Genomic DNA, 25,552 nt, shown 5'->3' with positions numbered 1-25,552 from the left:
AATAAAGAAAGATAAGAGAAAAGTAGGAAACTGATTCCAGGTGCAAATGTTGTCATGCTGTTACACCCAGGGCTCATGATACAGCTTTGATTGGTGAATACAATTGTTTGGTTAATATTGAATTCATCTCTCTCCCTTTCCTTATATAAATGAGTATATCTGTTTATGGAGGTTGTGAAATACACCGTCTACAAAGTTGAGCAAACGGTAGAAGTTAACTAATAACAGAAATCATCATATGTAGAGGTTAAAGTACTTGTGTGGTTGTGTTTAAATTCTGGTATTTGAATAACTCTGAGCACGCATAAGATGAACTAGATCTGATGATATGGTTTAACCATCGGAAGGGGAAAAAAAGACATGTCAGATTTTGGTTGCCTGATCAGGAGCAGCTGAGTAGCTGCAACACCAGGAGGACTGGACAGATGAAGAAGAGAGCAATCTCACATGGACAAAACATCAAATGAATGCAGAGAAACAAATAATAAAATGAAATGCTGATTGTCTTCATTTTGTCTTGAGTATATAATCTAGAGGCCAACCAATGCAAATGATCAGCAGGCTTACAACACAGATTGTAATCATTTTAGTAAAATAATTTGAAAATGATCCAAGTTTTGTATGAATATTGAAAAATGTCTCCCAGGGTATATTTGAGTCAATATACTTTAATTTCCTGGTGGTGAATTGTATCAAGCTCACATTAACAAATTAACTTTTTTCAAAACTACAACAGGACTCAAAGTGGACCCGCATTAAAATATAAGATCCATCTGAAAAGTCAGCATGAGATTGTGGCACCTCCGGATTCAACTCCACCACCACAGTTTAATTTATACATGAGGCCTTTCAGATCTCCAGCTGGTTTAGATATTTCCAGCTCCCCTCAACTTGACAGTTTGCAGCTTTCTGTCTGGGTCATCAAGGACTCCGGATCGTTCAGGTTTGAACCGTCCACTCTCAGCCTGTTCTTGACAGCTGAAGATCGGTGTTAAAATAGTCACGACTCTTTTGGGAATGTCAGCTGTGACGGCCTTCCTTTAGAGGGGAGAGAACACGCAAATGAAATGGAGTGGAAATGTCAGACCAAAAGAGAACATTGTGAAACTACTATACACTATTACATTGTGTAATACATGATAACAATAATAGTAGTACTAGTGGCCCTAGTAGTAGTAGCCCCATAATGTGTATCTTGCTATCTGTGGCAGCAGGGCTCATCTTTTATGTGATCATTTTCCACGCAGTCCTGTTGGTCACTGAGATAACCCTGTACAATAGAGCCCCTCTTAAAACTAACATTTTACATCCGAGTTTGATCTTGCAAATAGGTTAAAATATTGTGACCTGGAAGTTGGATGAAATTGCTTGAGTGTCCATCTTCTTGGTGACTGGGAGGGAGCTGGTGGCACAAAGCCTGAAGCTGATTGGTCCAGAGGTGTGCCTCCTTCGGCAAACCCACACCAAAGCATGTATATAATAGTTATCCTTCCAAGAGGCTCTGAAATAAGGGGGATCACTAACATTCAGCCCAGCTCCAGCTTGCTTGTCTTCCACTTGTCTCTGGTAGGTTGAAGATGTCCATGTTATTCACTTAAGAAAGAAAGAAAGAAAGAAAGAAAGAAAGAAAGAAAGAAAGAAAGAAAGAAAGAAAGAAAGAAAGAAAGAAAGAAAGAAAGAAAGAAAGAAAGAAAGAAAGAAAGAAAGAAAGAAAGAAAGAAAGAAAGAAAGAAAGAAAACAGCCAACATTGATAAAAAAAAGTATCAAGACGAGCCAATTAAAATATAATTTCCTCTAGTGATTTTAATGTTTTGACTTATGTCGCCTCAAAATCATTCCCCTGCTTATCTTTTCATCAGTGAGATGAAAACCCAGCAGCAGCCTCTTCATGTGGCCACTCCAGTGAGGCAGAGCCTTGCTCTGAGCAAGGTGGCTGGGACCTCCGTCTACCTTAAGCTGGACTCATCTCAGCCAACAGGATCCTTCAAGATCAGGGGCATTGGTCACCTCTGTAAAACTGTAAGTAATCTGATGTGATTCAAGCCTTTTTCTCCAAAGAAGTTGTAATGACCTACAATAAACCCATCCAAAAGACTGATGTGGCTTAATGTGAACCTGCCCTGACTTGAGGTCTTCTTGTGGGTTTCCTTGTAGTGGGCAGAGCGAGGGTGTGAGAGATTTGTCTGCTGCTCAGGTGAGCTTTGGAGTTAAATGCCGTCTGAATTTGCTTGGGCGTGTGGAGGTCTGAATGTGCAATTTTGACCATCCGGGTCTCCACAGGAGGAAACGCTGGCATGGCTGCTGCTTATTCTGCACGCCAGCTCGGAGTTCCTGCAACCATAGTCGTTCCAAGTGTCACACCACATCCCACAGTGGAGAAGCTGAAGGATGAGGGGGCCACTGTTATCATTCATGGCAAGGTTGATAATACCATATGTTATTAATTACACAAGAATACAGATGGACAATATTTTTTGAAATTTCTTGCAAGTTTGAATGATTTGAACTCTGCAAACGTAACAAAACTACAACCCGCCCTTTTCAGGCTCTGAATGAAAGCATTGAATATGGACAGCAGCTTGTAGCAAACAACCTGGGCTGGATATTCATCTCTCCCTTTGATGACCCCCTCATCTGGTAAGACAGTCTCAGTGCATCTGCCTGGCTGAGATTCATGTTTTTATGTGGAAAACACTTCATAGGAATTTAAGCAATTTCTACTTAAGAAATGTCTTCAGCAGGAGATAAATACATATCTGACACTGATAGTAACACCTGTCATATCATGTACAGACATCCATATAAAACATCAATTTATATATATATATATATATATATATATATATATATATATATATATATATATATATATATATATATATATATATATATATATATATATACCTCATTCAGCTGAAAGGGCTGAATGAGGTGATACTGTATGTCAGATAAAAAAGTTTGTTATCACAGATCTTACTTTGAGAGGTTGTTATATAATTGACTCGCATCAAAAAGTGTCAAATACAACCATAAACAACACCTAACATATTATCATGCTGCTCTAAAGGACGCAGCATTCGTAGAGTGTTTACATTTGTGTACACTTCAGAGTTGATTCTGAAGTTTGTGTTTGTGTGTGAAGGGAAGGCCACACGTCTCTGGTGAAGGAGTTGGAGCAGGACCTGAATGAGAAGCCCGGGGCCATAGTGCTGTCGGTGGGAGGAGGGGGCCTGCTGAACGGAGTCGTGGAGGGACTGCGGCGCGCCAACTGGGCTGATGTGCCCATCGTTGCCATGGAAACCGTAGGAGCCCACAGCCTCCATGCAGCCATGAAGGCTGGAGAACTTGTTACTCTTCCTGCAATTACCAGGTACTGCACATGACCTCATTAACATGGCTTCAAAGGAATGTGTTATCTGGCCGTGTTGCTGATGAAAAGCGGATCTTTTGTTTGGCTCCCTTAGTGTTGCAACCACGCTGGGCCTGGTGAGGGTGTCTGCACAGACGATGAAACTGGTGGGCGAGCACACGGTTTTCTCTGAGGTCGTCACGGACCAGCAGGCCGTTAAAGCTGTCGAGTGCTTTGTTGGTGAGTGCAACTTGCACCTGAGCAGATGTACAGTACTACGGACGTGAAACTACAATAATCAGCACTGAAAATGAACAAATGTCCTCTCTCTCTGCAGACGATGAGAAGATTCTTGTGGAGCCAGCCTGCGGTGCTGCTCTGGCAGCTGTGTACAGTGACATCATCAGAAGACTGCAGAACGAGGGCAGGCTGTCGCAGCGGCTGGGCCCCGTGGTGGTTGTGGTGTGTGGCGGCAACAACATCAGCATGGAGCAGCTGAAGAGGCTAAAGAAGCAGCTAGGCATCATTTAACGCCCCTGACCACCTCAGGTCCTCTTCACCTTTTTGTGTCGTTCACCATCGCCGCCTTCCTCTTCCTAGACCCTGTTACACATGTGCTCCATAGACCAAACCATTCCAGACCGAAGCTCTCATGAGCACTGAGACTGACAATATAGGGGTTTTTTTTAACAAAAGAAAAGGTTGAGGTAGTTTCTGACAAGAGAAACCTACTGTTATTTTTTATTTTTTTTTTAAAGTGAAAAGGAACACTGACTCACTGAATACGTGTTTGCTTTTATAATAAGTGTGCTTGCTTTGTCGAAACGCTTCTATACTATTGTCATGCTTTTGTACTTTGAGATGTATTTAACGACTAATAAATTATATTTCTCTGCCTTGTTATTCCTGACGGAAGACTGATCTGGTATTCCTTCTGATAACACAAGCTTCAATAGCTAAACACACAACACTTCTAGTTGCCCTATAAGTTTGCCAAAAGCAAAAAATTGTAGAAGGGAAATGTCAAGTAGGCTATAAATTTGAGGTTATAAAAAAAACAACATACTAGTACAGTATGTCCACTGCTCACCACTGTCAACTCAGTTTTTACGAATTGCTGAGCCCGTCATGTACATTTATGACACGTTTGTAGTTCATTCTCATAGAGGAAGTATTTTTAGATAAATGTTATGGGGTTGGCCCTGTGATGGACTGGTGACCTGTCCAGGGTGAACCCCTGCCTCTCACCTGAAAATAGCTGGGATAGGCTCCAGCAGACCCCCGTGACCCTGCAAAGGATAAAGCGGGTATAAATAATGGATGAATGGATGGATGGATGTTATGGGGATATTGACATGAAAAAAGAATAGTTTTAAATATACAATATATTGAACAAAATGCACCACGAGTTAGAAAAAAGAAAAAGTATTCCCTTACATGAACTCACGTCTAATTTGCTTTGTAGATATGTATGATATCTAATATAATCCATGATGAAAATAAATGAATAAGAAGAGTATGTTTGAATCATTCTGGCTACACAGATTCAATATAATCTCCCCATTTTTGTTAACCTGCTTGTTCATTCGTGCAACAATTAATATCTGGCTTGTCATTTTATTTTTGCCTTAGGCAGTGTTTTGAGATATGCTGCGCTTTCAGAAATGCATCAGTCAGCATAAACGGTTTTAATGCCATCCATAACTTTCAACAAAGCAAGTGAGCTGATGTTTCTCAGTTAATTTCTCTCAGTATCGTCAGCATGAACACACTACTGACTGTAAGAAAATATTCACACACTAGTGTCTTCCAGTCATGTCAAGTGGCCTCAGTGCCTTAAAGATCTTCAGGCCCTTTAAGTAGTTGCACATCATGTGACTGCATTACACATTGTTACACACAGGGCTGCAGTGTTTTCAGGTTGCTGGTTGGTTAAGGATGTGGGTTACTTTCCAAGCTCCTCATTTGACTGGAGATTATTAGAAAAGGAGTGGAAGACTGGTTCCAGAGATAGGACAGAGAGAGCCGTGTTGGAGGGTCAGCTGACTGGTCCTGTGAAACCTGTCAACCTGTTAGAGACATTCCTGGAATTCCTCCAGAGTAACAAACTCCATATTAAGACTTGGAAAAGCAAGGTTGTTGTTTTTTTTTCTGTCATACTTTTCTAAACAATTACCACATTATTCTAAATACTGCCTGTCATGGGCACAGTTGGGAGTTACACGCAGAGCATGTTCATTTTAAGTAATCCGTTTGATGTGAAACACAGATACATAATATACATTGCACTTTTGACATGAAATATGAAATAGAATAAAATATAAATGATGGTTTTCAACCCATGTATTATGTCACTGTGAATGGATTCCTTTGAGTATTGTAAAAAAGAAAAAAAGGGAGCTGAGGCAATCAGGTGACATTTGTAAGGGACATGGGAACAGATCCAGCTCAAACTGGCCGTGCTCAGCACAGCACTTGCTGCTCTGTAAAGGTGTCGGGTTTATAGTCAGAGGTGATGCAATCAAGCCTAGCTGTGGAGTCTTACATAAGAAGCACGATAAAAGACACAAATCATGCTTCACAGGGATCAGTCGTCATGACAAACGCTTGCCGTCAATGCAGTCGTGTCCTCTATTCATGTAAACATGGGCTCATGTGAGCACTTTCCAGCCATTTGTGGGAACGATGGCCAAGAAAATATGTTTTGTGATCCGGGCAACTATTTAAAATACAAAACTAACTGATCACAAAATACACAGCATTTATAGGAAAGAGAAAAAAATGAAACATGACGGTATTTATACATGAAGACATTTCTTTATTATGACACAAATCTCAAATGCCATTTGATTCTTTACATCTGTATAATCCATCTTAGATGTTACGTTTCTGATGTGCAGAGGTAAGACAGTAAAAGTTAAGTTAATGCAACCATAAATAATTGTAATAAATATCAAGTAAATGTACAGCACACATTTTATCGCAACACCTCTTTGTATAGATATGTCCTTTTTTATAACCTTAGATACCCCTCCTGAGGAGGAGGAAGTCAAAGAGAGAGCATCCCTGTTAGCAGCGGTATATCATCCTCCAAAAGAACTGAACCAAAACCAGAACTTGCAAGCAATTCCTACAACCCAATTTGCCAAGTTACTTCTGTTTTTAATTTGTTCTAAGTAAAATGGCGATTTTACTCACACAAGAAAACATGTTTCACCATGAGTAGAAGAAATTCAATCCATCTGAGTACAAGACAAAAGGTGATAAGATTATTTGTATTTCCAAAATTCATAAAAAATAACAACACAACAAACTGGGTATCCAACAGACATCACCTAGTTTGCTCATTTTAGAACTTTTTTTTTTTTCTTTTCCATTTCTTGGAAGTGTGCAAACCAAAAACAAAAATTATAATGTGAAGTGGAGAAGCAAGTAAAAACTGCGATAACTTCCATAACAGCAGTTTATTTACAATTTTTCAAGCTCATTTTACCCAGGCTTATCATTTGGTTGTGGGTAAGCTGAACAAAACAACAAAAAAACAACAAAAGAAAACGCAGAATACTTCATATTTCATGAAGTAAAATCTGAAAAGGCAGAACTCAAGATATTCCGCCGCCACTCCTCCAGTGTATGTGTGTAGACTGTGTATGATGGAGGGCGTGGGGAGGGCTTGTTGCACATTCAGTAGCACGCAAACAGTTTGGGAGAGCAGCTCATGAGATCTCCTTCCCATTTTCACAAAGCCACATAGGTTTCACAAACCTGAAATGCAAGTATATCGGAATCGGCAGGCCTTTGTTATCATCGACCTGCTTCACCTACCATGCAGTCACATCTACCTGCATATGAAGAAAAAAAAACTCAAACAGCAATTTTCATAAACTAATAGATTAATATGACTTTTTACATTACCTAAATACCCTTTCTTCTGTCTCTTAATGTAGTTTATATAGGCATAAGTTAGTTTGTCCATTAGCAGGTTGTATTTTCTTTAAACGGGCAGTAAAACTACATCCTATCCTGTACAGCACTTGTTCACATATCTGCCTGCTCCTTGCTGATGTGCCAGAAATAGGCATCATATCGGTATTTCTTATTTCCTAGTAATCGTACCTCCTCTTCAAATGTCAGATTATTATTTGACAGGCATTTGGATTTTTCTGTTTTTGTCTTTTTAAAATCACATATTACCAATATAGAGCTCGCAACGGAGACCTATACAGCAAATGCTTGGTTCAGAACATCCCCATCCCTTAAGAGGACACAGACAGAGGCAGCTGTGTGCATCATTAGGGGGTGGGGGTGTTTGATTGTAGTCTGCATAGCAATGCCAACTCCCACAACTACGAAAAGAGCTGGTCTTGCAGACCACTGTTACAATGCTAAAACATTCAGCAACTGGACATGCACCTGCAAAGTGCTGACTGAAATGATCCCATTAAGCTGTTAAATTCACAGACCTGACCTCTTCAAACCCTTTGTTGAAGAAAGAAAAGGGAGTGAAAAACAAGACAAACGAGAACTGTCTCACAGCTAATGCCATCTTCAAACTCAGTGTAACTGGATCAGACTCAGAGATGCAAGTGCTGATCGAGATCGTCTTCCCTGAATTCCCTAAAAAAAAATACCAAACGTAATCATGAAATGATGAATTTTTGTAAACAGCAATAAAACATCTCAGATAAAGAAAACCTTAAATGCCACCAAAAAATAAAACTTTTTTAATTTAGTGGCTTATCGGTGCAGTAAAGCATATTATGGACTGTCTCCGGGGACGGTCCATGAGTGTGGGAGTGGGATTGAAGTGCCAGGTACATATGTTTGGGAATGTTGGGTGGAAGTTTGTTTTAGCCACTCAGGGGGTCCTCGCGGTAATGGATGGCATAGCGCAGTTTCTCCAGCATCACGTCCAAAGAAGTGTACTGAGGCAGTTTCACCATGAACATGCAGGTTTCCACTCGAATGTAGCGCGAGTCTGGCTGACCTGGAAAGGAAACAGGAAAGAGTAACATAATTATCTTGTGCTTGTTTTCCATAAAGGAAAGTGTTATGAATGTTTACCCCCTTGGAAATGTCCTCAGAACGGTAGAAGGCCAATGAGTTGCTGTGTAACAAGTCTTACTGATAATGAGTAGGGGTGGGCAAAAATATCGATATGGCAATATATCGCGATACTTGTCCAGCCGATTCAATATCGATATTCAAAATTTGAATATCGATTTTTTTTTTTTTTTTTCCCCCATTATATCACTCAGTGCTCCTACCTAAGTGACAGTCCTGGGCATTGCCACTCTCTACCAATCCTGGGAGGGCCCTGCACTGAGCTCAGGTTTTATTTCACGTTGTATTTCATTTTATAATTTATTTTTTATATAACACAATTGCCTGTCCTTAAAAAATGAAAAATAACGGACAGAGGTTTATTTATTTATGGATTTATATCTATACTGACTGATCACTGTGCCTGTCCTTGGTTTTAGTACCCATCTTTCTTGTGTTTATTATCATTTGCCACATAATTAAAGCAACCTCATACTAAATTTAATGTTAATTTCATATGATGTAAATAATATGAAAAACATATACAAATATGTTGTAACTTTAGCTTGTATAGTTATAATAAAACATTGTTTTGACTCAGTTTGTCCCATGAATTGTCACTATAATCTGATGAACGTGCAACTCGGATTTTAAGATCCATCACTATTATCTGATGTACATATATACAACTTGGATTTTAAGATGTGTAATGCATTTTTACATTTTTCGGTGAACTATGTAGAATATAATAATCGGGATATCGCATAATCGGGATATCGCAATGTGTATCGTATCGTGGCTCAAGTATCGTGATGCGTATCGTATCGTGAGGTCCTTCCCAATACCCACCCCTAATAATGAGCTCCTTCCATCGATAGAAGTGAGACACACTGTTGAGCAATCCTATCTAATGTAAATCATAGACAAGTTCACACATCAAGTCTGTCTGTGCATTTTCTCACATGGAACTGCTCAGTGTCTCTCTATTGTATAAATCCATTTTCAAACACAATGAAACCATGACAAATGAGATGTTCAAAGTCTGCCTCAAGTTACAAGACAAGTTGAGCTGTTTTATCATTCCTATCAGTAGTTTCCACAGCAACAGCTCTGATGTAAGAAGCTTACAGAGATAGTCAGATCAGAAGGGAGAGTTTGTTAGCCATTACCTGCAGTCCCGTCAGGAGGAGCAATCTTCATGGGATATGGGGGAACATGGGCTGTGTCCGGCCCCCCATCTTTGCAGGGGCAGGTGAATGGGATGCGCTCCTGGTTGCACGCAAACTTAATGAACTTGCAGAGCTCTTCCTGAGTGAACATCTCCAGGGCAGTCCAGAAGAACTCTATGTGCTGGTCGGTCTCCATCAGACCCACTTGATACATGGTGTGAGCCTACACAAGGACACACTGTTAGGATGCTGAAGATAAAATGTGGCTGATGCTAATATGTAAGACAGATGAGTTGAAGGGATTAACAGGGTTTATACAGCAATCCTTATGTTAAATTTAATACCAATTTAATACCTTTTTCACTACCTTCAGATTTTTTTAAAAAACTGTCACAACATTAAGTGTTAATCACGGACCTTTTAACATTAATACAGATTTTGACCTATAGAACACTATACAGAACAGATTTATAGACTCATTGATGTTGACCAGATGTTTCACATTTATTTCAATTTGTGAATGACAATAAAATAGACTGATTAAAATGTAAAAGGTAAAAAATAATACCAATTTAAAAAAAAAAAATACCTCTGACAGTGAATTTAACACTTTTAATGGCCTTAAATTTGGCAATTTTCATTTATCACTTTTTAATACTTTTTAAAACCCCGCGGAAACCCTGATTAAATATCAAAACTGTGTTCACTAGAAGATTAAGGTGCTGTGATCACAACTTCCGCAGAGCGTTTATGTCTAGAGTAGAAGATGTTTATGTCTTGAGCTGCAGTAGAACAGATCTGAAAGGGCCTAATCCCGCGGATGTGTGCCTCACCTTGAGGAATTCCAGGTTGATGTAAGGCAAGCCACAAGTGCGCAGCTCGATCTCCAGGGGGCTGAGCATGGTGAGCAACTGCAGGGGGATGATGGAACTGAGGCCCGCGCGCACTGCTGTCATGCACTCCACATTCAGCAGCTCCCTCATACGAAGGCTCCGCACAGCTCGCACATACATGTCTTTGTTCTCCCAGCTTAACGCACAAACACAAGTACACAGATTACAGAATGGAAACACCTCTGAATGTGCTGTGGCCTTGAAGTAAATACTATTTTAAAGAGAACTTTCCTTGCATCAAGATCATGTCTGAAGGAATCCAAATATGATTAATCATTTGATCTGCACTGTACCTGACTGTGAGGCTGTGCCCCCCCTGACACAGTTCCACCTCTTCACCAGTCATAGTGATGTAGGTGAAAGTGCAGCATGGGCGGCTGGGTGAGTCTGGGCTTTCTCCTGAATGATGCTGGGAGGAGATTTCAGCACAAAGAGCTTCCAACTCACTCTCATCAGTCACCTGCAATATTGTAGAACATTGGCCATTTCAGTTCATAGCAGCTACAATAGTGTTAGGGTAAAACATCTCACACCACAAAACACATGGGCAGACCAAGACGATTTACCTCAAAGTTTATGCTAGCAATTAAACACAGCAAGTGTGGGTACATTACACACTACGGTCTTGTTGGGCTGATGCCCAATTATCATTATCGAACTACATGTGTTGCAAGAGGTTAAACACATATAATACAAACATATGATGCAGCAGTAATACGGGCAATGTGAGAACCGCAAAACATCACGGAAGGCACAGGGTGGTTTTGCATACCTGCTCATTTTCGGTCTCACCTAAAGATTTGATGAGAAGAAAAGCTTTCTAATCATCATGCCTTTCAGAAAATCAAGGACATTTTATAGTGAAAGGGATTATATACTTGTGGGAAGAAATACGAGTTGGCAGATTTTGTTGGGCTGCAGGGTGGAGGTACGCAGACCTGAAAGACTGCGATGAAGTCGAATCTGACCGCATACGTACTGTAACTGTCTTGGCCCCTAAATGTTTTTAGCTTGTCAGCTGATCACAGGCAAGCAGTCACCAAATTCATAAATACATCGGTAATGTCTGTGGAATTTGACTCAAAATGTTTCTGTAAAACACACACATCCAATCCGTTGAGATATACTGAAATCCTGCTGACTTCGCTCATGACACTGCCCCGCTCGTAGTCAGATTTGGCTTCGGCCCAATCTTCCAGGTCTTCTTACGGCTGCTCTGGAGCATAACAAATTTCACCAACCCTTGTTGTTTCTTCCTGCAAGTATATTATCCTTTTCACTGTAGAATGTCCTATAACTCTTTCCTTGATTTTCTGAAAGCCATGTTGATTAAAACATCATTTATTTTTCTTTAATTTTTGAGGTGAGCTCAGAATGTCTGCAACACCCCTGTGCCACCTCCTCGTGAGATTTCCAGGTTGGCTGTATTGTGCAAATATCTGACTTGACATATTTTCATACATATACACACACAATAAAGGCTGAGTTATGGTTCTGCGTCAAAACGACGCCCTGCCTACGGCACGTGGTACGCGTCGACGCAGACCACACGCCGTCACTGACGCCGTCACTGACGCGTACTGTACCTCCCAAAAATTGTAACTACGCTTCGAGGCGACGCAGACCAAACGCATATGAGAGGGCTGTGGTTGGTTCGCTTGGAAGCAACGCATTTCCGGTTTCCGGTTGGAAGCAGTCGTGAACTTTCAGCGCTCTTTTCTTCGTGTATGTGTGATTTTTTTGGTTTTGTTTTTTTGCACAATAGTTGTCCTTATCTCTTTGATTCACTGTTACAGGAAAAAGTCGGATAAACCATTCAGGAAAAGATTGCGAATTAGCGGTCACGGGGGTACTGCACCGTTGCGAAATGGAGTGACGGAGAAGTCCGAAGGGTTCACGACGGCGTCACGGCGATGGCGTCGATTTGACGCAGAACCATAACTCAAGATTAACAGTTCCTTACATTTTCAAATTTTTTAACGTAGTTGTAGGTGAGCAAGTCGGCTTCCTGCAAGTCCTGCTCTGGATCAAGAGGCTCACCCACAAGGCCCTTCCAAAAAGAGCCCAACAAGTCCAAAGGAAGTGGCACATCTGCACGGATGGCTATGCCCAGTAGTTGACCAAAGAACTGCAACAATTGTTCCTCTGCATAGCTGATAGGGCAGGGAGTCAGGATGTACTTTCCCTAAGAACAGTTAAAAAAAAAAAAAGATTCTTTTGAGAGACACAATATAGAATGATGATGATATGCACAGAATGCCTTGTTGGAAAGAACAAATGTTAACAAAGAGAAAAACATGGTGTAAATTGTACCTTATTACGGTTGGCTGCAGCACTGGGACAGGGGAGAAGTAGGGAAAGTGCTGAGCTCTGTAACTCCTTGCACACCTGCCACAAGAAGTGTCTGAAAGAGCCACCTGGACACACAAAATCACGTTAGATCAACTCATGACATCAAGCACAAGACAGCAGGGCAGATTAATAAAAGAACAAAAAACCAACTAACTTGTGCCATGAACTTCCTCTCCAGTGAAGCGGATGTTGAAGGCATAGGTTGGGTCTCCTCCACTGGCAAGCTTGACACAGAGCTGGGATGATGGGACACAAGCTAGCTGCCGTGCTGCTTGGCAGAAATATGTGTTCTCTGATGATCTGATTTCACCTGAAAGACAATTACCAGATACACAAAAATATATACATATATATTTTCATTTTCCAGAATGCATTGCAACTGTGGTGACATGTACAAATGTGAGGGATGCCTACCACCAACAATCTCCAGAGGGTCCAGAGTTATCTCTGGAGCAGCATGGTCAGCTGTTCGCTGGACTGTGGCATTGAGTACTCTGTTCATTACAGTAACCTTTGCGTCGTAGGAGATGAGACCTGTTATCAGGGAACATAACAGGAGTGGTGTTTTTTAAATGAGGCAAGACAGATTCTTAAACACATTCATACAAATACATTTACACCAAGTTGACCCACATAGTTGGATTTGATCCTACTCACCTTTGGCTTCACACAGCAGGGATGCAATACTGTTCTGATACGTAAATGTCTGTCTCAGCTCCACCAGCGGCAGGAAGAAACTCTCCAGTGTGTTGTTGAGAGACTGCAGCAGAGCAAAGCGCAGGCGCAGGCTCTCCACAGGCACATCTGAAAACAACCACATTTATACCACAAGTTATGTACAAGTGACAAAACAATGAACAAATATGAACCCATGATGAGCTGAGAGTTTAGTCCTCAGGAACAGCACATTACATTACAGATGAAAGTATGTAGAATGGATTCATGTAATCATATCTCCATCATGTCATATTTGGTCATTTGAGTCTCCAAAGTTGTTCAGCCTGTTTACAGTACATGCTTGCTGGTAGGGTACTCACTGAGCAGGCAGGCCACCCGAGGATCAGCAGCATCATTGGTGTCCAGGTACACTTCATGGGGGTGCAGTCTGGCTGGTGTTATAGCCAGGTGACGACACAGTCTGTTGATATACTGCACCAGTGCCACGTCCATTTCCAAGCTCCACTTTCTACAAGCCTTCTGGGCATGGCGAGTGTCTATGCATGTGCACCTGGTACAGAGGGGCAAGTGCTTTTAAATAAAGAGATTCAGCTGCAACCCACAGGTCTATACAGTCCAGTTTTAAAAGGTGAATAAAGAAAAAATACTGTGTACATCATATGAGGAATCATGTAAAAATATTACCGGTATATATGAAAATGTTTAGTATTAATGTTTTGCTGTAGGTTATACTAAGCAGGCCCTTTCAATTGCATTTTCTAAAAGGGCCAGTATATACAGTGCACCTTTAAGACAAATTTTAGGGTCTTTGTCAGCAGATACTGAGCCTCTGCATACTTTGTTATCATCTTTGATAAATTAAGAAAATGCAAATTAAGGGAAATCTAATGCAAACAGACATCTTAATTTAGAAGTGTGTAGACCATGATTTCCAATTGGATTATATGATGGAGAAATACTGCACTCATCTCTCTAAAGTTAGTTTAAAAGTGTCATTGACATAACGCCAAACCTGAAAAGATACAAACAGTTGGGAAATATGTGTGTGTATTTGACCATATTTGAGATAAGCCAATTAGCTGGTTTTAGGCATATGACTCTACATGTGTCACCTTTCAAAGTGTAGATCATAACCACACGCCAAAATGGCCCTCCAAACGCTGCGAACATCCTGCTTGGCACGATCAATCGAAAATTTATGGAAGCCTTCCAGTGTCAGGTACTTCTCCTCTGGAACTTCAGAAAAATAAACAAAGTTGAGTGTGAGGAGACAGAACAGGACTTGCTACTTCTATTCTATTTCACTCTGTTTTGGGTAGAGGGAGGTAGTGGGTCATGAGTTGTGCCTCATTTGACATTTGGGACACATTCAAATTATCCAAATTAGCTTACTTAAGTATTTGGATGTTAACACAAATTTTCTTTCACCCAGGATGGATGGTAGCAACACAAACTGTACAGCAACATGAAATGCACTACCTCTGCTGGGGCGGTTTGGCAATTAAAGCTATTCAAACATCCAATTCATGTGGGATGTTTAAATTGGATTGTCGGCACTTTCAGTTCCAATACCTCATGTAAATAAACTTAATTTTTTTTTTTTAAAGAAACCAAAGCCAACTCAGTTTTTAATATTTCTAAAACTAATTATAACTGATGTTTCTCTTTTGTTCATATCCTGAAGGAGGAAAAAAATTAAAGTTTTCAGCAAATAGGAACAAGTAAGTCAGATCTCAAAATATAAAACATCAAATCAGAGAATCTATTTAAAAAAGGCGAAAACATAAAGTTGTTGATGAGAATTTTGTTCTTCCTTTCATTAGCAACATTTACAATGTGTTGAATTTATACAGAGAAATTTTACCTGTAATGGAGCATTCTGAATCTGTGGAAATAGTCCATTTAGTGGGGTAAAACATCATCTTAGTCCTTTTACCACTACGTTCAGTTAATTCACTAACTGTTCCTTAAAATAGACAAACACAGGCAAGAGAGACACATCTAACTGCATCAATTCTTCTCCAGATTAAGTGTTTGTTAGAAGCATTACATTAACTAATACATTCAGCGATTTTATCCACGTGTGTCCAAGTGTGTGCATTTTTGCAAACCTTCAGTTTTTTTAGCAGGAGATTTTTCCACATCTTTCTCATCGGGTCTGGATTTCTCTGGAGATTTTGGCTTCAGAACTGTTTTCTTCTCACTCAGGGCAGTCCTTGAAGAGGGGGAAGAAAACAAGCAAATTTAATTCAGCTATCATATGTCACTGTCTTTCTGTACTGACACACGTGATAACTACTTCTGTCACCTCATATATATATTTACATAGATTCAAGTATGTGAGAAAACTCACCTGACGCTGTTGAGAACAGACTTTTCCTTGGTGGGAGGCTTGGTGATGGATCTCTTGGTGCTCACTACCTTGCTTTGATGCTGTTCTTTTCCCGCCTTGCTGTATTTGTTTTTGTTCGGCTTGGGCGTTCCATATTTTCTTAGAATCTGAATAAAAGAAAATATATTTTGACATGTTAAAACGCGGCTGCATGGTGGCTTAGTGGTTTGCATTGTTGCCTCAAAGCAAGAACGTTCCTGGTTTGACACCCGGCAGGAGTTTCTGTGGAGTTTGCATGTTTTCCATGTGTTGCGTGGGTTTTTTTCTCTGGGTACCACGGCTTCCTCCCACAGTCCAAAAACATGTATGCTAGGTTGACTGAGTAGTTTAACTTGCCTGTAGGTGTGTGTGTGTGTGTGTGTGTGAGCATGAATGGTTGTTTGTCTTAAGATGTGGCCCTGCTATCGACTGGGGACCTGTCGAGGGTGTACCCCTCCCTTTCGCCTGTAATGAGCTGGAATAGGCTCCAGCTGCTCCCCTTGGCCATGTACCGGATTAGGCAGGTATAGAAAATGGATAGATGGATGTTATAATGCTAATTATGTGAACCAATGGAAGTTTTTAAAGGGACAACTTCTAGAAAAACAAAACTCTGTACCTGAGGTAATATATTTCAGTGTTTGAAATGACTACAAATTCAATGCCAACTAATTCACGCAAATAAATAATATTGGGTAGGCAATTTAAAGGAGCATGAGGCAGGATTTATGAAAAAAATTTGTATACGTTTTAAGTTTTCTAGTAATAATGTCAGATGAAGCGTTCCAAACCTAAAAGAATGAGCCCTCTAGTGTATCTCTCCGTTGCCTTGAACAGGCTGTGTGCTGCAAAATGCGCTGCAATTCTGGGCCCGAATTTCCCGTGCTGTCCTGCGGATGTGACGTCAAATGACGCTGCATGCGCGTTCTCCCGTGCCGGCTTCACTGTTGGCTGCAGGAACCCCGACGGTCGTCGTGGCGCTAATGAGTCTCATTTCTTATTCTTGCCTCATGCTCCTTTAAGTATATGTAAGAATGCTGAGATTTACTGTTAACCACTTGTTGCAAACCTGGGTAAGCTGGTCTTCAAGCATTTTCTTTGGAGAACGAACATTGGTGAAGAAAGTATGCAGCAGGTTGCCAGGTGTCTGAGAGTTGATCTGCTCCTTGCTGAGGTAAATGTCAGACACTTTCACAGGTTTGGCTGGCGTGAGGCTGAGCATCTGTTCCGAGAGCACACAGCTCTTAAAAATATCTGTGAGAACATCTCGTGCCCCAGGTACAAGTTTGTCACCTTAAATCAGAGACAGATTATTTTAGATTTTGACTGAGCAGAAATAATGTAACAGCTGTGAATAGCTGATCAGTCCAACACAAACCTTTGATTGACTTGTCCAGGAAGTAGTCTTCAAGGGCAGAGCTTCCCTGTGTGTCAAACAGGCTTTGGTTAACACTAGAAGCAGTGAGGATCTCCTCATTGGTCAGCTCCATTAGCTCCTCTTCACCCTCCAGGCTGGACAAGCCAATCAGGTCACTGCTGTTAAAAAGACTGGCCCGGATCTTTTCCACTTTGGCCCGAGAACGAACCTTTAAAGCAGAAAATACGAGTTCATCAGATTTTCAATCAAGCCCTCAAATACAAAATACAATATTTTGAATATTAATGCTTTAAGTCCACCCACCTCAATGACTGCATAGCCCTTGATGGGCCTCGTAGTGGCTGCATTGCTCTCCAAAGAAGTGACTGTGTGCAAAGAGCCGCCATCTGACACAGATGGCGTTTCTGCAGTGTCGACAGGCTCTCCAAAGCTGCCCAGACTCCCCAGGCTCCCTGTGCTGCAAAGGGAAGTGTCAAGACTCTCTTGACTAGAAACTGTCTGAGGGTCTTGTGGACCTTGTTGGGGATATGTAACAGCTGAAGCAGCAGCCGCAGGAGTGACAGGTGGAGCAGCTGGAGGCTCTTGATCCACAGAGAGTTCACTGGCAGTGCGGGAGACCCCCTGAGAGGAGCTGCAGATGGAGGTCTGGCTTGTAGAAGCAGAAGCGCTCACACTCATCGCTGGAGTGACACTGCTGGAGCTGTCAGGACTCTCTGTACCTCCATTGTTGGAGAGGGGCCGCTCAGGTTCAGGGGCCCCCTTACCATCCTGAGGAATTGCCCCCCCTGCTCCCATTTTCTTCTTGGGATCCTCATCCTGCAGAGGGATGAAGACTTCATCTTTGAAGAGTCCTCCATGTGAATTGCAGGCTCTACGGATAGCATTTCGAACCACAGCTTCCTCCAGGTGCGTGGGGATTCCTGAGAGCACCAGCAGGCGACTGTGGGCGGTGGGACCCACGAGGGCCTGGCAGGCATCTGTCACAGCATCGCTAGTTACGCTCAAACCCTGCGGGTCCTTATTGGCAAGATGCCGTAAGATCATCAGGAGAGTGAGGCAGCGGTGGAACCACAACATGTCCTCGGGTTTACTACCCGCCATGTTCAGCAGGGCACTGTCACTCTCCGACAGTCTTGCACCTCCATTTCCTCGTTTGCCAGAAACGGCTGCTGCCACAGCAGCTGCGGCCCTCTCACGCTTCATCTTTACCTTCTTACGTTTGGATAGCAGGCTGGGACTCTGTGGAGTCTGGCCTGGGGACGATGAAGAGGATGAAGAAGAATCACTAAGGTTGGGGGCACTGGTGGAGGACAGGGCTCCCACTGAAGAGCTGCCAACATTGAGTGGAAGAGTCACCTCTGCCACAGCCAGACATACTTCCATTAGGGCATGAAAGTAGGTGGAGAACCGACTCTGCTCTGCTGCCAGCGCTAAAGCAATGCCGCCAGATGAAGATCCTCCTGCTCCTGCCGCTCCAGCTGTCCATCCCTGAGTTTCCCTGTCGTACAGCTTTCGGAGTTCTGTCTGCAGTGCCATTAGCACTGCAAGGCAGGGGTTGAGTAGTAGAGCTATAGAGCTGGAAAGTCCAGCAGGGCTTTTACGCTGCTCCAAGTGGTGGATCTTTCGCAAAAGTTCAGCTAACAAATGAAAGACGAGTTCTTTGATGGAGGGAGCCAGATCTGTGGTCCAAAGCAAACTACCTATAAACAGAACAGAAATTATTTTATAAAATTGAATGCTGGGAAATATGTACATCCATTGCTCATACTTGCAAAATTTGGACATTCTTTGATGTGAGGATCTATTGGTTTAGCACTGTTAATCTGTGGACTTAATGTGTGAAATTTGGAAATGTTATGTATTCAATAAAGACAGAAAAAAATAAAAAGCCTACAGCTCAGTAATATATAGACTACAGTTCATCAACAACACCAGCTGCCACTTAAATAGGTGATTCATTTAAGTCCAGCTGTGTATTTTATGAGACATAATCATTTCAAAATGCATTAGTTGCAGTTATCAAGTAGCAGGTCAGCATTTATTGTGATTATCAGCTCTTGTGTCTGCTTTAAAACAATGCACGCATTGCTCCTACCTTTCAAAGTCTTTAAAATGTATTAAAAAAAGTAAAAAAATCTAACGCGTTTACTGTAGTTCTTAAAGATGAAACTTAAATCAGCATGTGAGAAATTTACAAAAATTGGAATCTGCTATGAAAATTACAGTCCAACACACATCTACACTCCCAAGCAAAAATATTTTCATGTATAAAAAATATTTTTTATAAAAAAAACAAACAAACAAAAACAACAACAACAATTATTATACAAGGCTTCAAATTGCGGAGATCAGCCCCACTGGGACCCGATTAATTGCATTTGAACGGGAGAAAATGAAAAATGATTATGAAAAAAAGTAGAGTAGGAGAAATTGTGACTCGCGCATATTTCACTGCTCTTCTGACTGTGCCGCTGCATCCTGACTCGCTCTGTAGCGTCTTTTTCTTCTAAAGCCTGCGGTGCAAGTGTGTTTTTTCGAGAGAATAACATAGTTATGGGTAGTTGTTGTCGCTCTTTTTTCTTCTGGGCAAAAAGATTCTTATAAACCGACATGCCACCATGGATTATATCTGAGAACTGTAATGAACGATTCATCAAAGGCTCCCGTTCTTGAGCTGCTCGCTGAAGTTCATTGGCCATTCTCAGCATTGTTGCTAAGCGACCAACGTTATTGACACAGGAAGTGAAGAAGCGGGGAGACTGTTTAGCCAATCAGAATGCAGAATACGATGCACAATGCAAATCCGTGAAGCAGCGAGTCCGTGAAAGGTGAACCGCGTTACAGTTACAGTTACAGTTACGCGTTACAGGATTACTGTACATCTAAAGAGGCTGACTTACTAACATTTTCATTAATGAGGTTCAGTAAATGCTGTAAAATAAAGATGTTTAACATACCTAGGAGCTCAACCACCTGCAGCAACACCGATGAGGGCACTGTATCCAACTCATCCTCCGATCGCTCACTACTTTCACCCAGCTTCCATGTCAACAGCTGTTCAGCAAATGCCATGGCAAGTGGAAACTCTAGTGGCAAGGAGTGCAGCACGACCACAGCACCAGGAGGGGGTGAAACTCCTGCAGTCAAAACAACAGGATATTTAATTGGCCTTCAATAAACAAGAGTTTGTTGGTTTTAAGAAAATTAAAATCAGACATAGGTTCTTTTAATTTTTCTTCAAGGAGTAAGATACTGACCCAGCTTGATGTGTACTTTATCAGTAGGGATGATCACAGAGGGATATTGGTTGGTGGTAGGAGGGGGAGTAAGGCCTGTGTTGGCGGGTGAGGCATCCAGAGGATAGCACACAGCCTCCATCAGATTTAGCTGACCATTCCGACGCACTTTGTGACCCAGTCCATACACCATGACCCGGGCCCAGGGAGCCTTGTACAGGCTTGAGCTGATGAGGTGACAAGACATGGGAGAATATCATTATTTAAAAAAGTAGACAATGAAAGTTGTATTTCTATAACTTAATAAACAGTGATGTTAAATTTAAGATGTAACTCACTCCTTGCGGCAGCCTAGCTGGCTTTCTTTACAGGACACAATCACAAAAGCAGCGCCTGGGAAACTGACGTCCATGCTAACCTTCGACTCAGCCACAGGGAACTCCTCAGATGTAAACTGCTCAGGTGCATTCTGTCAATGTGATCAAAATTAGAAGAGAGTTCAAAAGCTGGTGGGAACGTACCCAGAGACAATGACATTAACTCTCGTTCTGACGAGCATAGTTGACCTGTAGGAAGCAGCAGATCTGCTTTGTGAGCTCCAGTAAACTTTCTTCTCCTTGATGCAAGGCACGTGTGATCGCTACCGTCAACCACTCCCGAATGGGTTGAGCATTGCCCTGGTAAAACAGATCTGTGGGAGAACAGCTTTGTCCCTCAAGGTTGTGCAGCAACGACTGAGCCAACAGAACAGAACTAGAACTAATAGTACCATCTGAAAAGAGAAAAAATTGGCACATTTGGAAAATCCTTCTCTTTATGTATACTTATATGGACGCACACATTCATATACTCACCAGGAAGGGGTGGGGCCAGCAGCTGATTTGACAGAAGCTGCAGGTGTTCCAAGGTAATGTCACGGATTGCAGGTATGTGGAAGAGACGAGTGAAAGTGTGGGGATTTTTGGGAGCAAAAATGTTTAGCAAGGCCATGCGGCAGTATAATCGTGCCAGTGCGCTTTCACAGCGGAGAAGCTCTCTAAAGAAAAGCAGCAAAAACAAGACTTCAGCTCTGGTGGAGGATTCAGATATACCATGATCATATGCACTGGCTTCAGGTTACCTATGAATCTGAATGTTGCTGCTATCCAATGAGACTAAACCATTTGCTGCAGTGCGTCGAGACCCGGCAGGTGGCCGCTCAAGCATTTCAATAGGATACCAGTATCTCACTAGTACACCCTCACTTCGCAGATACGTCTCCACCTGCACCAGCTCGTTTGACTAAGAAAACGTAGATGCACAAAGAAAAGTTATTTTACGGATAAATCTGTTGACATTACAATGAAACACTGATAAAAAAAAAATATTGTACTCACAGAGTCCACATCCAGCACTACGCCATGCAAACCAAAGGTTTTCAACATGCCTCGGATAGCAAATTTGGGCAATGCTGTTCCCCCTGTAGTGCTGCTGGTATTGTTAATGTCAGGAGAACGGATGACAACAGTCAGCCCTGTGTTGAAAAAGTATGTTATCATCAAGACTAGTTAAAATACATTAAATTACATCCTTGAGAATACCCTTTGGAGGGGAATACAAAGAACTAACCATAACCCCTCAAAGAACAAATGACTGCAAGCATGTTAATTCAACAGTATAAATACTAAAAAGCGTTTTGCACATTGTGTTTTTATTTAGTCAGGTACTTTTCTGATGTACCTTTGCGAACTTTGTCAATAGTGAACTTGTTGGCTTCGTCTTTGATGTCCTCAATAGTAGGGAGGTAGAGATCACGAGGAATGCCACCATTTTCTTCATACAGGAACTCCACTGTCTGTCTTGCAATGTCAACCATGCCTGTTTTCAGTCAAACACAGAATGTGGAAAGTGTCAAAGAAAAAAAACAATGCCTTTAAAACGGACACGGGTTAGTGATTCATTCATTCAAACAAGTCTGACAACAACAAATGTATTTATATTAGGAATTTTACTCAGCTCTTCTGGTGTAATGTATCTAAAGATCACAACTTCTTAACTCGTATGAGTGCACCTTAATTCTTAAGAGCTTCAAAGAAAAACAAAATGCAGTGGAGGTGTCTCTTTACCTTATATGAATTCTATTGCATTTTCAATTTCTTTTTTTTATTTCTTTTTTTATAAAAAGGTTCAACATATAGTAACTAATTATTGATTAAGAATTATTGACTGATTAATCAAATTATGTTTGATGTTGGCAAGAGAAATACATAGTTTAATGTTAATATACCATTATAAATACCCTTGTAATGATGTCATAAGCCCATTTTCTTTATTATTTACCCAGCTGCAGAGCTCCCTTTATTTGGTCCAGGCCGGATTTCCTCTCCGCCTCATTACGGAACCGCCTCCGAATTGTAGGAAACACTTTTGTTTCCCAGGCCTTCACCAGAAGTGCATAGTGATCCTCCTGATGGCAAACCCACATCAAAGTTATAAACAAAATTCAGAGGAATGAAACTTTATCAATCAGATAGAGCATCTGAGACTTCACTCACTCTTGGGACATCATCGTCATCTTCATCATCACTCTCATCATCTGCAATAGGTGGGGGGTGCGGGTCAGGCCCAGACGTAACCAGGTTCTCATAGCTCAGCTCTACCTTGTAGTGGCAGGATAGGTCACTGTTGTACTCTGTACCAAAAGAAAATGTAGGAAACATTTACAATGAGCAACAGTTAACTCACAAAGCACATGATAAATAAAGGAAAAACTGGTGCAATTTGGATCAAGGCTGATGTATAAGTGAGAAACCTACGTTGCTGGGCAACTGCAACAGCTGCAATTCGACAAGGTGGTCCGTGAGATCCAGAGTCTGAAGTAACACTTGCACCTGCATCATTATCACTGTCTGAGGCCATAGCAAAGGGAAGCGCTTCAAAATTTGCACTTATTTCTTCTGCCAGGTCTATGCACAAGTCAGCTGCATTCCTGTGCGCTTGGCCTTCTGCGTAAGCAAAAGGGCGGCTTCCAAAGTTTGCACGGATCTTTGAGTTCTACGGAAAAAAAGGAGACAAACAAAATCTGTCACAGCAGCAAAAAACAACAACAAGGAGGACAGGAAAAAAACAAACCGCTACATATTAAATACTACAGATAAACCAAATTCAAAGTTTATACTTCAAAGACAAAACCACAATATAATTTAAAGTTGCAGAAACCAACCTTCTTTTGAATATGTACCAGGGGCCACATTCCACCCGCCACATCCTCAAGAACAGGGCTCAGCCGCTGGCCACAGTAAGTAAAGTACACCCTGCCTTTAGGGGCCTGACCAGGAGGTGGGGGAGTGCCTTCAGAACGCTCCCAGCCTATTCCAGCCACGTCACCTGAGTTAATGCAAGAGCAAGGCCTTGATCTCGGTAATGAATAACACAGCGTATACGTTTTTTTGTTTATCTTTAAAGAATTAAATTAAAATCTAAATTATTAACAGCTGTATGGATATCTATGCTGCCTGAATGAAAAAAAACCGAGGCATGATATACATATATATGTATAAAAAGAAGGATGTTTATTGTCTTACCAGGAAGTAGAGCCACATCCAGCCTGACACTCTTCCACTGCAGCAAGCTGGAACCATTATAATGCACTGCCCTACCATTACTGCCAAATACAATAGATACAAGGAGTCCAGGAGACAGAAGCAGAGACAAAGTAACGTATAAAAGAATGGCAGTTAGCAATCAAGTTAGAGGCCGAACCGAGGAGAAAAAAACAATATAAAACTAAACAAAAACATGAAGTCTATCATATTTAACATGTAGGTGTACATACTTATGAAACAGACATGTTCCAACAGGATTTGTCCATGCTCCATCCCTCTTTTCTGCCTCTGTGGCAAAGCCAAAGGACACAATTGGGCCACTGTCCTCTTCAGAGTCTCCATAGGAGACAATTTCTATCTCCCAGTAAAACGATGGTGCCTGTGGGAACAAACAGGAACAAACAGGAACAAACTGAAAACTGTAGATTTGCTTCAAACCAAGTGGATTATTTAATCTGACGTTTACTTGCTCAAAAAAAGAGGATGTGACATATAAACCCATGAAGATTCTACATTGATGTGCTTACCTGCACTGGTACAGGAGAGGTGGCATAGATGAAGGTTCCTCTGGGGAGCCCTCCTCCAGCACTTGGATCAGCCAAGAAGGTCACAGAGGTCAGACGGGATGAGAACATACAGGCACGGACAGGAGGGAACACTCTGGATGGACACCAAGTGATCTCCTTGGGCTGGTGTGACAAATAAGATGATAAATTGGACCAAAAAGAATTAAATGCATTCCGAACTGAGACTTAAAGATACAATTGTATTGAGCTGTAAGTCAACAAAATATATGTATATGTGACACATTTAAAAACTTTATCAATGACTTTAGATCCACTGTAATAATGGATCATGTGATTAGCTCTCACCTGCCGCCTGTCTGTCTGCAGTGGTGGAGGTGGTGGACGAGCACAGTCCCGGTACAGCATCCTTACCCTTTCACACTGAGCTTCAACCATACTAAGACGCTCTCCTTCACAACACAACAGAAATCTGTCAGAGAATAATGGTACAGCGCTGAGAGGTTTTAACTGCTGTCATAATCTTAAATACTTACCAGGGCTGCACTCCTGTGCAACCAGATTAAGGACCTCAACCGCAGCAGGACACTGTTGAATGAACTCTTCACAAAAGGAGCTGTCCTCCAAGAGCTGTGCCATTACGAGGCATGCTCTACAAAACAAGCAAACAGACATAAAAACATTGTTTACATTACGTCAAATAAGAAAATGATCTGAGAAGGCCAACGAGGCGAGTTTATGAACAGTAGTATACACTTACCGAGTTCGGATTTCAGCTAGCAATCGGACTGCAGCCATTACCGGGCTGGAGCCATCTCCTGTAGCTGGTAGAGAGGTGTGAATGGAGAGACTGCCCTCCTGTGGCAAAAGCATAGACTGCACTGCTTGTACCACCTTTTCTGTGATTGAGAGCTTATACAGAGGAAGAGCCTGTTGTGGGCGAAGAAAAAGTGACAAAGAGACGAGTGAGATTA

At 41.6% G+C, this 25,552-nt stretch overlaps 2 protein-coding genes across 9 annotated transcripts in view; one reads left to right on the top strand and one right to left on the bottom strand.

Annotated features, from left to right (window-relative positions):
- The first annotated feature begins 1,518 nt into the window (after window positions 1-1,518).
- On the top strand, window positions 1,519-4,237 carry LOC133450317 (L-serine dehydratase/L-threonine deaminase-like). The gene is made up of 8 exons (XM_061728842.1): window positions 1,519-1,566; window positions 1,861-2,020; window positions 2,156-2,195; window positions 2,282-2,421; window positions 2,547-2,638; window positions 3,144-3,371; window positions 3,466-3,590; window positions 3,688-4,237. Exons 2-8 carry the CDS (start codon window positions 1,865-1,867, stop codon window positions 3,879-3,881), a joined length of 975 nt encoding a protein of 324 aa, XP_061584826.1. The 5' UTR covers window positions 1,519-1,566; window positions 1,861-1,864; the 3' UTR covers window positions 3,882-4,237.
- Window positions 4,238-7,414: 3,177 nt separating this feature from the next.
- The window catches only part of LOC133450316 (probable E3 ubiquitin-protein ligase HECTD4), a 37,729-nt gene continuing 19,591 nt past the window's right edge, over window positions 7,415-25,552 (bottom strand). For 4 of the 8 annotated variants that reach the window (XM_061728833.1, XM_061728834.1, XM_061728835.1 and 1 more), the window contains exons 43-77: window positions 25,339-25,508; window positions 25,115-25,230; window positions 24,927-25,030; window positions 24,582-24,743; window positions 24,285-24,433; window positions 24,034-24,113; window positions 23,673-23,836; window positions 23,266-23,503; window positions 23,005-23,141; window positions 22,790-22,916; window positions 22,190-22,327; window positions 21,847-21,983; window positions 21,591-21,751; window positions 21,325-21,506; window positions 21,037-21,242; window positions 20,809-20,939; window positions 20,492-20,697; window positions 20,192-20,371; window positions 17,538-18,934; window positions 17,235-17,442; window positions 16,926-17,149; window positions 15,839-15,984; window positions 15,597-15,700; window positions 15,350-15,451; window positions 14,598-14,721; window positions 13,845-14,035; window positions 13,465-13,611; window positions 13,222-13,341; window positions 12,962-13,117; window positions 12,769-12,872; window positions 12,419-12,640; window positions 10,749-10,915; window positions 10,396-10,591; window positions 9,563-9,785; window positions 7,415-8,337 (exon numbers count right to left, since the gene is read on the bottom strand). In XM_061728833.1, the coding sequence (XP_061584817.1) occupies window positions 8,201-8,337; window positions 9,563-9,785; window positions 10,396-10,591; window positions 10,749-10,915; window positions 12,419-12,640; window positions 12,769-12,872; window positions 12,962-13,117; window positions 13,222-13,341; window positions 13,465-13,611; window positions 13,845-14,035; window positions 14,598-14,721; window positions 15,350-15,451; window positions 15,597-15,700; window positions 15,839-15,984; window positions 16,926-17,149; window positions 17,235-17,442; window positions 17,538-18,934; window positions 20,192-20,371; window positions 20,492-20,697; window positions 20,809-20,939; window positions 21,037-21,242; window positions 21,325-21,506; window positions 21,591-21,751; window positions 21,847-21,983; window positions 22,190-22,327; window positions 22,790-22,916; window positions 23,005-23,141; window positions 23,266-23,503; window positions 23,673-23,836; window positions 24,034-24,113; window positions 24,285-24,433; window positions 24,582-24,743; window positions 24,927-25,030; window positions 25,115-25,230; window positions 25,339-25,508 (6,756 nt within the window). In that variant the 3' untranslated portion in view covers window positions 7,415-8,200. The remainder of the gene's footprint in view (window positions 8,338-9,562; window positions 9,786-10,395; window positions 10,592-10,748; window positions 10,916-12,418; window positions 12,641-12,768; window positions 12,873-12,961; window positions 13,118-13,221; window positions 13,342-13,464; window positions 13,612-13,844; window positions 14,036-14,597; window positions 14,722-15,349; window positions 15,452-15,596; window positions 15,701-15,838; window positions 15,985-16,925; window positions 17,150-17,234; window positions 17,443-17,537; window positions 18,935-20,191; window positions 20,372-20,491; window positions 20,698-20,808; window positions 20,940-21,036; window positions 21,243-21,324; window positions 21,507-21,590; window positions 21,752-21,846; window positions 21,984-22,189; window positions 22,328-22,789; window positions 22,917-23,004; window positions 23,142-23,265; window positions 23,504-23,672; window positions 23,837-24,033; window positions 24,114-24,284; window positions 24,434-24,581; window positions 24,744-24,926; window positions 25,031-25,114; window positions 25,231-25,338; window positions 25,509-25,552) is intronic. The other 4 variants (XM_061728838.1, XM_061728839.1, XM_061728840.1 and 1 more) reach the window with 2 other exon arrangements.

Source organism: Cololabis saira, chromosome 9 (assembly GCF_033807715.1).
Source record: "Cololabis saira isolate AMF1-May2022 chromosome 9, fColSai1.1, whole genome shotgun sequence".
In the NCBI taxonomy this organism is placed as follows: domain Eukaryota; kingdom Metazoa; phylum Chordata; class Actinopteri; order Beloniformes; family Belonidae; genus Cololabis; species Cololabis saira.
Note: the sequence above shows the minus strand (reverse complement) of the source record. Positions and strands in the feature narration are given on the sequence as shown.